The sequence below is a fragment of the Oncorhynchus clarkii genome, chromosome 3 (genome assembly GCF_045791955.1).
Source record: "Oncorhynchus clarkii lewisi isolate Uvic-CL-2024 chromosome 3, UVic_Ocla_1.0, whole genome shotgun sequence".
Taxonomy (NCBI): domain Eukaryota; kingdom Metazoa; phylum Chordata; class Actinopteri; order Salmoniformes; family Salmonidae; genus Oncorhynchus; species Oncorhynchus clarkii.
The window spans coordinates 9,966,338-9,980,642 of NC_092149.1; the positions used below are offsets into that span (position 1 = coordinate 9,966,338).

Sequence of the window (14,305 nt, forward strand, 5' to 3'; positions counted from 1 at the left end):
CCATATATAGACCCTAATGCAGAAAAACACCATTCTTCCTTTTACACAGCCTATTGATATTTTAAGTGGTCATAGGATGAGAAGCAGAACTGAATGATGTAACATTGACCTTGATGATTCGCTAACTGCACTTCAGCAAGGCAGGCTCCCTCCATCCCCTTCCTGATCTGAGGGAGGTTTCCCTCTAGTGGTCATGTACTGAAAGACAAGGCCTGCCCTCATCACAGATACGAACCATTACTCTTAGTAACCGACAGTTGGCAGCTCTGACATGTCAACGGGGTTGGAGGAAATATTGATAAATGTTCACCTTTGCATTGCTCCATTTTAGAGCACAATAACAAATAACCCAGACTGGTGTTAAGTCCACCCCTGAACGTCATACTGATGTCCATGTTGCAGTTCTGTACTTTTATGGGTGCTAAAAAGCTCCCATGTTCTTCCTCTGGAGCTCTGACGACCACATTTCACACAGTGGGGTTCATCTCTCTCAAAGGAACAATTCATAGGAACGAAAGCGGTTGAGATTAGCTCTCCTCTTTGAACAGAAATCAGTGTGGATAAAAAAATGCTTGATAAAGTCACCGTGACAACAAGTTATTTTACTGCAGTAATTTTGAAGTGTAACTGCAGTTATACTGCACTCTGACTGCAGTACACTTCAGTTACTGCGCAATTACTGCAGTTACTCCACTTTTACTGCAATCTTTTATTGTAAAGGTGGTTTTCAGACAGAATGCCTATGAGAGTTGTAGTGTTTAAGACTGAAATATTGTTGATCTTCACAACACAAGTCTAAATATACGTGTCACAACAAAGCCCACGGAAATCATAATATAATCTTTATTATTTACAGGTATTTTACAATACATGAATAGAGAAGCACCATTTGTTCTTCCCCACGGTAATTGACTTGTGATTGGAGACTTACAATGATATACAGGACAACAATACAAAGGCATCCACATGTTCAGGAGTTAATCAAACCTTATCCTTGGGCTCAGCACATCTAGTAAACGGTGCACTGGGTAAAGTGGCTGTAAAAGTCTAAGTAACCCACCCAATCTGCAACTTCACACAGAGATATTAGCTGTCACCTATATGAAATAAGAGGACAGGCTGCTATAGCTATGCTAACTGATCTTAGACCTAGATACTGTGCTTTTCCAGACACCCTGGACAGGTGCCTAATAATGCTATCAAATACTGTTGCAATGAATGAATGGGATTTATTGAGGCCGAACCTTCTTTCCCCACAATGGCAGCTGAGAAGAATGGAGTAGTTATCTTCAATTACTAGATTCTGATGCTGCGTTTTCCTTCACCTGCACACGCTAGCTATTAATACGTGGATTATTTAACACTAGACCACAACAAGAGCCAAAACACTATGAATGAGAACATAATTAGAACATCTTGAAGTGAAAACGACCACTTGCAACAGGACCCATAAAAAGACAAGACCAAAAAGCAGCAGCAATGACTGTAGTCCCTGGTCACATACTAGGTCATTAAAAAGGCACTTCGGTTGTCATGGGGACATCTTTTTATATTTGGTATTTATTTAACCTTAACTACGCAAGTCAGTTAAGAAGAAGAAATTCTTATTTGCAATGACGGCCTACCCCGGCCAAACCCTAACGACGCTGGGCCAATGGTGCGCCTCCCTACGGGACTGCCAATCACAGCCGGTTGTGATACAGCCTGGAACTGAGATGAAGCACTGAGATGAAGTGCCTTAGACCGCTGTGCCACTCAGGAGCCCATCAGCAAAACCAGAGGTCTAGAAGTTCCACAATCATGTGTTTTTAAATGAAAACTCTATGGTCCGTGGTCATATCTACATGAGCTGTTATGACGCAAATGACACATTTCTAAATAATCTCACAAAGGATCTTTGACAGAATGAGAATAATCCACAAGTGGTCAAATTGTAGTCTGTATCGTTCTGAAAATCACATTTCTTAAAACAGCAGATTAAAAGCTGACACACTCATCACAAAATGACCAAAATCACAACAAGCAGTAACAACTATGAGCCATTCTCTTTTGTCAGTAGAATGAATACAAGTGTCAAACCAAACAATCCAGGAGAATCATCTTTTCAACACGGGGTCCTTCCCTAGTTAGCAGGTCTGCTGTGCTGGTGGTGGTAGGTCTACTACTGAGGACCTAAAGTGAGGATGATTGAGGTAAAATAAAGCCCTATTGAGCTGTATGCCCAGTCCTCTATCCTCACAGATCACATGCTCACTGAGAGGACAAGCTCTGGGCATGACAGGTGTAACACGTCACTCTCCGCAGGTTAACTAGTGCCCCCCCCCCCCTCAGCCCAGCGCGTCACACACCTGAAGCACTCTGTGGTTGAAGTCCTCTGGCTGGTCAGCATAGACGTAGTGGCCCGCCCCTCTGATAGCCTGGGAGAGAGGAGGAGGAATAGAAATATGAGATCAGATACACATTCTGGAAAATCCTATTCATCTAGGATTTAACACTTCAATTGACTTTTTTTCCTGCCACCTGCTGAATAAATCTGAATATAAGAGCTGAGCCAGCTGTCTCACGCATTAGACAACCACACACAGACAGCATCTTAAGTGTTCAGTTTAAAGGAATTGAAACGTACTATGATCTCCACATGAGAGTTTGGCCTCATTTCTTTGATAGCGTTGCCCGAGTTACCGTCGATGCTGGAGCGTGACCCATATATCACAGTAATAGGGATGTCAGCATGGAGCAGGCCAATCCTCTGCAGCATAGGCCTCTTGGCCCACCCGTATGGGATGGTCATGTTCTTGAAGGCTGTCTCACCACTGCAACAGAGTAAACAAACATGATTATTACTAAAGAGGGAGAAGTACAGCAGTAAGGTATATGATAATCTGATCTTCTCAGAATAATCCTTAATAAGCAGCTACTTTGAACTCACCACTACAACAGAGTAAAACTAACATTATCACTGAAATAAGGGTGTGAGAAATGAAAATCACAGCCTATATTACAAAAGCATTTCAGAATTGAATCATAACATCTTCATTATGGTCTAAGAGGAAAACATTGGAAGTGAACTGTATTGAAACTCACTCAGACTGAGACTGTAAATACAGGCCCAGAGTAAGTGGAGATAAAAAGCCAGTGAACTCAAACAGGAACTAAATAGAGAGAGAGAGGGACTAACCTGGGAGTCTGGACATTCAGGTGATAGATATACTCTGTGACCGTATCGTCGTTGAACATGGACAAGTATTTCTTCTTGAAGTCTGGTCTTAGAGTTGAAACAAGTGTGGGACCTTGAAGAACAAAGGAGGTGGGTTTGAATGCTGGTAAAAACTCCATCCCATAAACAATGCAGTCATCCAGTCAGACAGGTATGTAATTGAAATGTAATTTACAGTAGTATTTCTATGTCTGTCATCCATCTAGTCAGACAGGCTGCCAGTTTTACCCAGTGGCCCCACCAGACGTAGCCCTGCCAGGGGGTTGAACGGGCTCAACATGGCTCCCAGGGCTTTGATCCACACGGGGGTGGGCCTGTCCTGGTCTTCTGTGTCTGGACGCTCAGGTAAGCCCCACGGCTCAACCAGCACCATATGTTGCACCCTACAGGACAGTGAAGAGGAAAGGTAAGACCCACGGCTCAACCAGCACCATATGTTGCACCCTACAGGACAGTGAAGAGGAAAGGTCAGCCCCACGGCTCAACCAGCACCATATGTTGCACCCTACAGGACAGCGAAGAAGAGGAAAGGTCAGACCCACGGCTCAACCAGCACCATGTGTTACACCCTACAGGACAGTGAAGAAGAGGAAAGGTCAGCCCCACGGCTCAACCAGCACCATGTGTTACACCCTACAGGACAGTGAAGAAGAGGAAAGGTCAGCCCCACGGCTCAACCAGCACCATGTGTTACACCCTACAGGACAGTGAAGAGGAAAGGTCAGCCCCACGGCTCAACCAGCACCATGTGTTACACCCTACAGGACAGTGAAGAAGAGGAAAGGTCAGACCCACGGCTCAACCAGCACCATGTGTTACACCCTACAGGACAGTGAAGAGGAAAGGTCAGCCCCACGGCTCAACCAGCACCATGTGTTACACCCTACAGGACAGTGAAGAAGAGGAAAGGTCAGCCCCACGGCTCAACCAGCACCATGTGTTACACCCTACAGGACAGTGAAGAGGAAAGATCAGCCCCACGGCTCAACAGCACCATGTGTTACACCCTACAGGACAGTGAAGAGGAAAGGTCAGCCCCACGGCTCAACAGCACCATGTGTTACACCCTACAGGACAGTGAAGAGGAAAGGTCAGCCCCACGGCTCAACCAGCACCATGTGTTACACCCTACAGGACAGTGAAGAGGAAAGGTCAGCCCCACGGCTCAACTAGCACCATGTGTTACACCCTACAGGACAGTGAAGAGGAAAGGTCAGCCCCACGGCTCAACCAGCACCATGTGTTGCACCCTACAGGACAGTGAAGAGGAAAGACCAGACTCCATCAACACCAATCTGAAATAACTGAAACGTCTCTATGGTTGTGAACAAAATAAGTTGATGTCGTATTGAAAGGTCTGGAAAGGAAATAATCTAAACCACTAGGGCACAGTTTATTAAGTGATTTGTCCATCGGTGAACTGAACAGGGGAAATAAAGGCGGCATTTAGACAGGCAGACCAATTCTGATATTTTTTTCCCTAATTGGTCTTTTGACCAATCAGATGAGCTCTGAAAAAAATCTGATGTGAAAAGATCAGTGGTCAAAAGACCAATTAGTGGAAAATAATAACAGAATTGGGCTGCCTGTCTAAACATAGCCAAAGTGCCCCAGTCAGATTAAGAGCATTTTGTCCTTAATTCAGAGCCAATTAGGATAATCAGGATGTGGCTGGCGGGCTGCTTTAATACTAGAAGGCCAGGATGTGGCTGGCTGGCTGCTTGAATACTAGAAGGACAGGATGTGGCTGGCTGCTTTAATACTGGAGAAGGACAGGATGTGGCTGGCTGGCTGCTTTAATACTAGAGAAGGACAGGATGTGGCTGGTGGGCTGCTTTAATACTAGAAGGACAGGATGTGGCTGGCTGGCTGCTGGAATACTAGAAGGACAGGATGTGGCTGGCTGGCTGCTTTAATACTAGAAGGACAGGATGTGGCTGGCTGCTTTAATACTAGAAGGACAGGATGTGGCTGGCTGGCTGGCTGCTTTAATACTAGAAGAACAGGATGTGGCTGGCTGGCTGCTTTAATACTAGAAGGACAGGATGTGGCTGGCTGGCTGGCTGCTTTAATACTAGAAGGACAGGATGTGGCTGGCTGGCTGGCTGCTTTAATACTAGAAGGACAGGATGTGGCTGGCTGGCTGCTTTAATACTAGAAGGACAGGATGTGGCTGGCTGGCTGCTTTAATACTAGAAGGACAGGATGTGGCTGGCTGGCTGGCTGCTTTAATACTAGAAGGATAGGATGTGGCTGGCTGGCTGGCTGCTTTAATACTAGAAGGACAGGATGTGGCTGGCTGGCTGGCTGCTTTAATACTAGAAGGACAGGATGTGGCTGGCTGGCTGCTTTAATACTAGAAGGACAGGATGTGGCTGGCTGGCTGCTTTAATACTAGAAGGACAGGATGTGGCTGGCTGCTTTAACACTAGAAGGACAGGATGTGGCTGGCTGGCTGCTTTAACACTAGAAGGACAGGATGTGGCTGGCTGGCTGCTTTAATACTAGAAGGACAGGATGTGGCTGGCTGGCTGCTTTAATAATAGAAGGACAGGATGTGGCTGGCTGGCTGCTTTAATACTAGAAGGACAGGATGTGGCTGGCTGGCTGCTTTAATACTAGAAGGACAGGATGTGGCTGGCTGGCTGCTTTAATACTAGAAGGACAGGATGTGGCTGGCTGGCTGCTTTAATACTAGAAGGACAGGATGTGGCTGGCCGCTTTAATACTAGAAGGACAGGATGTGGCTGGCTGCTTGAATACTAGAGAAGGACAGGATGTGGCTGGCTGCTTGAATACTAGAAGGACAGGATGTGGCTGGCTGCTTTAATACTAGAAGTACAGGATGTGGCTGGCTGCTTTAATACTAGAAGGACAGGATGTGGCTGGCTGCTTTAATACTAGAAGGACAGTGTGGCTGGCTGGCTGCTTGAATACTAGAAGGACAGGATGTGGCTGGCTGCTTTAATACTAGAAGGACAGGATGTGGCTGGCTGGCTGCTTGAATACTAGAAGGACAGGATGTGGCTGGCTGCTTGAATACTAGAAGGACAGGATGTGGCTGGCTGGCTGCTTGAATACTAGAAGGACAGGATGTGGCTGGCTGGCTGCTTGAATACTAGAAGGACAGGATGTGGCTGGCTGCTTGAATACTAGAAGGACAGGATGTGGCTGGCTGCTTGAATACTAGAAGGACAGGATGTGGCTGGCTGTCTGCTTTAATACTAGAAGGACAGGATGTGGCTGGCTGGCTGCTTGAATACTAGAAGGACAGGATGTGGCTGGCTGGCTGCTTGAATACTAGAAGGACAGGATGTGGCTGGCTGGCTGCTTTAATACTAGAAGGACAGGATGTGGCTGGCTGGCTGCTTGAATACTAGAAGGACAGGATGTGGCTGGCTGGCTGCTTGAATACTAGAAGGACAGGATGTGGTTGGCTGGCTGCTTGAATACTAGAAGGACAGGATGTTGTTGGCTGGCTGCTTGAATACTAGAAGGACAGGATGTGGTTGGCTGGCTGCTTGAATACTAGAAGGACAGGATGTGGTTGGCTGGCTGCTTGAATACTAGAAGGACAGGATGTGGCTGGCTGGCTGCTTGAATACTAGAAGGACAGGATGTGGCTGGCTGGCTGCTTTAATACTAGAAGGACAGGATGTGGCTGGCTGGCTGCTTTAATACTAGAAGGACAGGATGTGGCTGGCTGGCTGCTTGAATACTAGAAGGACAGGATGTGGCTGGCTGGCTGCTTGAATACTAGAAGGACAGGATGTGGCTGGCTGGCTGCTTGAATACTAGAAGGACAGGATGTGGCTGGCTGCTTTAATACTAGAAGGACAGTGTGGCTGGCTGGCTGCTTGAATACTAGAAGGACAGGATGTGGCTGGCTGCTTTAATACTAGAAGGACAGGATGTGGCTGGCTGGCTGCTTGAATACTAGAAGGACAGGATGTGGCTGGCTGCTTGAATACTAGAAGGACAGGATGTGGCTGGCTGGCTGCTTGAATACTAGAAGGACAGGATGTGGCTGGCTGGCTGCTTGAATACTAGAAGGACAGGATGTGGCTGGCTGGCTGCTTGAATACTAGAAGGACAGGATGTGGCTGGCTGCTTGAATACTAGAAGGACAGGATGTGGCTGGCTGTCTGCTTTAATACTAGAAGGACAGGATGTGGCTGGCTGGCTGCTTGAATACTAGAAGGACAGGATGTGGCTGGCTGGCTGCTTGAATACTAGAAGGACAGGATGTGGCTGGCTGGCTGCTTTAATACTAGAAGGACAGGATGTGGCTGGCTGGCTGCTTGAATACTAGAAGGACAGGATGTGGCTGGCTGGCTGCTTGAATACTAGAAGGACAGGATGTGGTTGGCTGGCTGCTTGAATACTAGAAGGACAGGATGTTGTTGGCTGGCTGCTTGAATACTAGAAGGACAGGATGTGGTTGGCTGGCTGCTTGAATACTAGAAGGACAGGATGTGGTTGGCTGCTTTAATACTAGAAGGACAGGATGTGGCTGGCTGGCTGCTTTAATACTAGAAGGACAGGATGTGGCTGGCTGTCTGCTTTAATACTAGAAGGACAGGATGTGGCTGGCTGGCTGCTTGAATACTAGAAGGACAGGATGTGGCTGGCTGGCTGCTTGAATACTAGAAGGACAGGATGTGGCTGGCTGGCTGGCTGCTTGAATACTAGAAGGACAGGATGTGGCTGGCTGGCTGGCTGGCTGCTTTAAGCTGTTCTGATCTGAGTGTGATGAGGTTTTGGAGACATTTATAATGAGTTAGGTTCCTGCTGAAATCTTAGCAACACAGTGAGAGAAGATGATTCAGTTGAGATACAGCACAGAGGGGACACTTTTTTAAGGACATTCATGTTGTTATCAGAGGTTAGCACCTGCATACCAACATCCCGTGAGGTCTGGGGTGTACAGTATTAGTCAAGCATAGGAGGGTGAACCAAGGACTGGCTAAACACATGTAGTATTCTATCTTTAACCAAGGAGGTGGCTAAACACATGTAGTATTCTATCTTTAACCAAGGAGGTGGCTAAATACTAAGGAATAAAACAACCATTCATATTGAAACCTGTCTATGGTTCTGAACTGGGGAAAGTGTTGGGTGGTGTCAGGTGATACTTGCCTGGTGGGATACTTGAGCGAATAAGCAGCTGCCAAATAACCTCCAAAGTTATGTCCCAGCATGACCATGGCTTCCAGGCCGACTTTAGCCCTCCACTGCTCGATGGAGTCCACAAACTGGGCCTCAGCCTCCTTGGCGTCAGAGCTGAAGTAGGGCCTGCTGCTCTGGCCGAAGCCCAGCAGGTCAAAGGCATAGACGGGCCTCTATTATTAACAATAATAATAATGAAAAGTCATTTTATTTGTAAAGGCACTACACAACATGATAAAACTTACTAAAAATAGAAGTCAGTGTTAAAAAGAAAGCATACACAAAATATATAGCAGTCAGACAACAATTAGAGCTAGTTATATATAGCAGGTGTGGTTGACCAGTTGACCTATTGGTAGTTTCCTGTGACCATCCTCCAAATCTCTTTTGGAAGTCTGGAGAAATTCAGTATGTGATTGGCTGTGAGTAGAAATGAAGTTTCCCCTCCGAAGAGGCATTTCCTTGTTTCTTTTCCTACCTTGTAGTAGCCTATACACCGTTAGTTACGTACCTTATTCATCCTTACATAAACATCAGAAATATGATTATAACAACCTGTTCAGAGCCGCAACCATGCAAAATACTGCAGTGGTTTGATATATGGCAACGTGCACTAGTTTCTATCTAGACTCTGTCGTACCACACCCCTTTACATGGTCTCTCTGAGGAGAACTTCCTCAGGCTTTCCAACGCTACAAGAGAAGCGTGTGCTTCAGAGACTAACCTGTTGGGCCAGGGCGTCTAGGTTGAGGGCCCACAGGCCCACCCCTCCACCGAAGCCATGCAGCAGCACCAGGGGAGTCTGGTTCTTCATGTTTCCATTCAATGTGAGGGTCCACAGCATGTTACCATCCGAGATTGGGACATAATGCTGGGACACCTTGCCTGTGATGCCTGGGGATGAGAAGGATCCACACATAATAATCCACAAATTGGCCATGGCTGGAAATACAGTTTGATGGTAAAGGAGAGAGAAATTCCTTACATTGCAGCATCTTCTCCTCTGCAGTCTTGAGCTGGTTCTGGGAGGTGGGGCACCAGGAGGGCAGCCAGCTGGTGATCCATGCCGTGGAAGTCCAGGACCTGCATAGACACAGACACAACTCATCAACCAGCCTAGGCTATAGCCTATGCGGTCTGGGATTACATTGGTAGTCAGGAGTCATGTTGCTGACGGTTGTAATATTTCACAGCAAAAAGGAGACGAGACATTAAATGTAAAAAACAACAACTTGTAAACATGCTTCGGGGATAGGTGAAAATAAAATGACATGCAGGGTTTGTTAACTGATTGAACTGCCAGGGATGTTACTTCCTGCCTCAAGCACTGCATGCAGCAGGGAGTTAGAGTTGCACTAGCAGCATATGAGTGGGGTGCGGCCGGGGAGGTGGAGTTAGTCTGACAATCACACCGGTAGGTAGGTTACCTCAACGTTCTGTCCAGGACACTCAACAAATTGTAGAAAAGACTATGAATACCAAGAAACATCAGTATTCGCTGAGCCAGTCTGCAGCCAAAAAACAAACTAAAAAACAGAGTGGAAAAAGGGATGTTATATGCCAGGGACGACATGCAATAGCCTTATTAATCACATGTGCTTGTGTTCATTGAATGGGGAAATGCAGTTAGTGTTGGGGATGGGATTCGCTGCATTGGACTTAGTTACATCCTAAATTAAAAAAACAGATAAGGTATTGGATAATTGGTTCTTGAAATTGGGTTGCAGTAGTGGAGAAGGTTGTAGTGTACTGGCCTATAGGCTTACAAAAACACTTGAACAAAGCTTTCAAGCCTTCCTAAAACATTTTACTTTAGGCATTGTCAATATGGCATTTCCACAGTAGCTGAATTACGCTGTATGCCAATCAAAAAAAATATTGATTTAGAAGTTTAACAAACCAACTCTATGCACAATGACTACTTTGAACAATTTACTGGAAAAACTGTGCAGATGCTAAATTTGGTAACAAAATTACGGTAAAATCTCCCTGGGTTTTATTTTTTTATTATTATTATTTTTTCACCTTTATTTAACCAGGTTGGCTAGTTGAGAACACCTTTATTTAACCAGGTTGGCTAGTTGAGAACACCTTTATTTAACCAGGTTGGCTAGTTGAGAACACCTTTATTTAACCAGGTTGGCTAGTTGAGAACACCTTTATTTAACCAGGTTGGCAAGTTGAGAACAAGGTCTCATTTACAATTGCGACCTGGTCAAGATAAAGCAAAGCAGTTCGACACATACAACAACACAGAGTTACACATGGAGTAAAACAAACACAGTCAATAATACAGTAGAAACAAGCCTATATACGATGTGAGCAAATGAGGTGAGATAAGGGGGGTAAAGGCAAAAAAAGGCCATGGTGGCAAAGTAAATACAATATAGCAAGTAAAACACTGGAATGGTAGATTTGCAGTGGAAGAATGTGCAAAGTAGAAATAAAAATAATGGGGTGCAAAGGAGCAAAATAAATAAATAAATAAATAAAATAAAATTAATTCAGTAGGGAAAGAGGTAGTTGTTTGGGCTAAATTATAGGTGGGCTATGTACAGGTGCAGTAATTTGTGAGCTGCTCTGACAGCTGGTGCTTAAAGCTAGTGAGGGAGATAAGTGTTTCCAGTTTCAGAGATTTTTGTAGTTCGTTCCAGTCATTGCAGCAGAGAACTGGAAGGAGAGGCGGCCAAAGGAAGAATTGGTTTTGGGGGTGACCAGAGAGATATACCTGCTGGAGCGAGTGCTACAGGTGGGTGATGCTATGGTGACCAGCGAGCTGAGATAAGGGGGACTTTACCTAGCAGGGTCTTGTAGATGACATGGAGCCAGTGGGTTTGGCGACGAGTATGACGCGAGGGCCAGCCAACGAGAGCGATTATTCTGATATTCTGTTACCAAACTTTATATCTGCACAGTTCTTACTGTATATTTTGTGTGGAAATGGTTAAGTCCTTTTGCATAGAGTTAGTTATATGGTTGGTTAAACTTTGAAATCAATGTTTTTTTGTTTGGTATACATTTTAAAGTGAAAATTCTGAGTCTGGGCATAATTCCATGACCATGGAATTTCTCAGGATAATTCCATCACCGTGGAATTGTCCTAAATTAAGATCAGAAAATAGAAACATGGACATTTAAAATATAAGTAGTCTAAGTAGTCTATGAGTAGTCTATGTACATGTAAACAACACCTAAAACATCTTGAGATATGACACTGTCAAAGACACCCTCCACTCTGCCCCCCAAAACCCTCACTAACACCATTAAAATGTATCTGTATCATGCTGAAACACTTCACCCTTAGGATTGTTCAACATATCAACAACCATTTCAACAGTAACATCTGTTACCCCCAATATCTCTTTTGCCCTCTCCACAATAACCTTCTGCTTTTCACAACCCGAGTCGCATTAATAACCTTACCAATAAAAGCGATACGATACATCACGACTGATCCTATATCTCCGAGACTCTCTGTACTTGGCATCCACCAAATGCTACAGTGGTCCCCCCACAATTACTGCACTTAACCGTCACATTGCTCCCACATTCACCGTAACCACGTGTCCCTCCTCACTTGGCACATATTTTCTTTCCTTTACACTGAGCCGCTACATTCTTCACACATTCTCTAACACTGAAACTAAGGAATCGGAGCTGTACTTTTCTCAGCAAGACTTTATCAAACCTCACCACCACTGATAATCTTTCACTTGTTTGACACTCTTTCCTACCAATCAACCTTTTGGCCTCCATCACTCTGCCTCCCGTCACATTTTCTTTAACATCATCTATGGACATAGATATTGGGACCACAGTGATGACTTCCCTCAATCTAGCGTAAGAACCAGGGACATGGCTTTTAATCTTCTTCCCATTTACGTTAAGCTTTTCCATTTTCAGAATAGTCTCTTGCTGAGCCTGGCTACCACACTATATTAACAATCTACCATTTCCAATGAATCAAGCTAATTTCACTTCACCTACATTTTTCTCTACGGCATGAGTTAGTCAGATAGGGTGTAAGTGAGGCCCCGTGGTCTCATCAAACACTATCACCGCTTTCCACTCCAACACATCACTACCCTTGCTTCATACCTAGGCCCTCTTCATGCTTTCTTCACTAGACGCTTCACTGCTTTCTGTATCATGATCTCTCTTCTTCCTATGTCTTTCCACTACCGACCATTCCCGTCATCCTCCCGCACCATACAGTCAGAACTGACACTCATATTGTTCGCATTCCAACACAGCTGTTCATTTCAAGCTTTAAACCGCTCCGTCGGTTTCATGACTTTTTAACGCGGATCAATGCCGCTTTCACGTGCTAATCGGAACTAGGAACATCGGAAATGTCCGACTTTCTAACTTGTTGTTGTCAATCACCTACCGCGTTCAACTAATTAGCAAGTCGAAATGTCCGAGTTTCCTAGCTCCGACGTGCACCGGAACCCGGCATAAACTATAAACAAGGCGACTTAAACGTCAAGTCCTGAAATGGCAACATTGTTGCCACGAGTGTGTTAAGTCAATTGAAAATTAACTTCAGTCTAACTTCAGGTGCTTGACGACAAACAAGAACAATCAACGTGCTAGGACTAGCTAATAACAAGACACAAGGGAAACATATTGTATCATGATTCACTTTTTGTGGGTCGCTTTTATCAATATTGTTATATTTAAAAGAGCGGTTCTAAGTTTGTTTATAAAAAAAACACACTCACCCTCTCTCAGTAGTCACGGCTTGGTCAGCCATTCTTCACACAGCCAAATCACATGATCCACAAAACATGACATCACCTGGCGTGTATTCATTAGGAGGTTTCCGTTGCAAAACTTTTGCAATGGAAACCCTTTACCATACTTAAGGATCTAAACGGAAGCAAACTAAAGAGTGTCTATTGTATTGATAAGATAACAATCAAAACACATGTCCTCAAATATGCTCTAACAATCAAAACACATGTCCTCAAATATGGAAGGCAGGCAGGAGGTGAGATCAGGTGGGACCATTTAAAAAAAAAAAACTTTATTTAACTAGGCAAGTCAGTTAAGAACAGATTCTTATTTACAATGACGGCCTCCCCCGGCCCATCCCTAACCCGGCCGGACGATGCTGAGCCAATTCTGTGCCGCCCTATGGGACTCCCAATCGCGGCCGGTTGTGATACAGCCTGGAAACAAACCAGGGTCTGTAGTGATGCTTCTAGCACTGAGATGCAGTACCTTAGACCGCTGTGCCTCTCAGGAGCCCATTCTAGCCAATGAGAGGGCAGATACGCGTGTGAACAACAGGCCATAGAGATGGAGGACTCATCTTTGTATCTGTGCCATTATAACGTCTGTGACAGTTTGGGCAGTCCCATTAAAGCTATCTCCATTTTAAAGTAGTCAATTGTTTTCTTCATTGGCTGATTGCTACCAACTCATAGGAATCCCCATCCAGTTGAAAACGTATAAATGGTGATAGCCCTCAATGGCAATAACCATGACAAATTGGATAATATCCATGATGAGTCCTCTATCAATTTCAATTCAAATGGCTTTATTGGCATGGGAAACATATGTTTACATTGCCAAAGCAAGTGAAATAGATAACAAACAAAAGTTAAATAAACAATCAGAAATTAAAAGTAAACATTACACTGACAACATATTATGGCTATAGACCATGTTCTAATGATGTGCAAATAGTTAATGTACAAAATGGAAAATAAATAAACATAAATATGGGTTGTATTTACAATGGGGTTTGTTCTTCACTGTTTGCCTTTTTCTTATGGCAACAGGTCACATCTTGCTGCTGTGATGGTACACTGTGGTATTTCACCTAATAGATATGGGAGTTTATCAAATTTTGATTTGTTTTTAAATTCGTTGTGGGTCTGTGTAATCTGAGGGAAATATGTTTATCTAACA

At 44.6% G+C, this 14,305-nt stretch overlaps 1 protein-coding gene across 3 annotated transcripts; it reads right to left on the bottom strand.

Annotated features, from left to right (window-relative positions):
* Positions 1-825: 825 nt before the first annotated feature.
* On the bottom strand, positions 826-13,226 carry LOC139387552 (1-acylglycerol-3-phosphate O-acyltransferase ABHD5-like). Of its 3 annotated transcripts, XM_071133869.1 has the most exons (10): positions 13,111-13,226; positions 9,814-9,912; positions 9,372-9,469; positions 9,111-9,280; positions 8,357-8,559; positions 3,446-3,600; positions 3,179-3,290; positions 2,627-2,813; positions 2,349-2,417; positions 826-2,172 (listed from the first exon to the last, which is right to left on the bottom strand). In XM_071133869.1, exons 1-10 carry the CDS (start codon positions 13,140-13,142, stop codon positions 2,074-2,076), a joined length of 1,224 nt encoding a protein of 407 aa, XP_070989970.1. In that variant the 5' UTR covers positions 13,143-13,226; the 3' UTR covers positions 826-2,073. The 3 variants fall into 3 exon arrangements, with proteins under 3 accessions (XP_070989970.1, XP_070989980.1, XP_070989985.1); XM_071133879.1 differs by lacking the exon at positions 9,814-9,912 and having other exon boundaries at positions 13,111-13,184; XM_071133884.1 differs by lacking the exon at positions 9,814-9,912 and having other exon boundaries at positions 2,683-2,813; positions 13,111-13,158.
* Between the last annotated feature and the right edge of the window lie 1,079 nt (positions 13,227-14,305).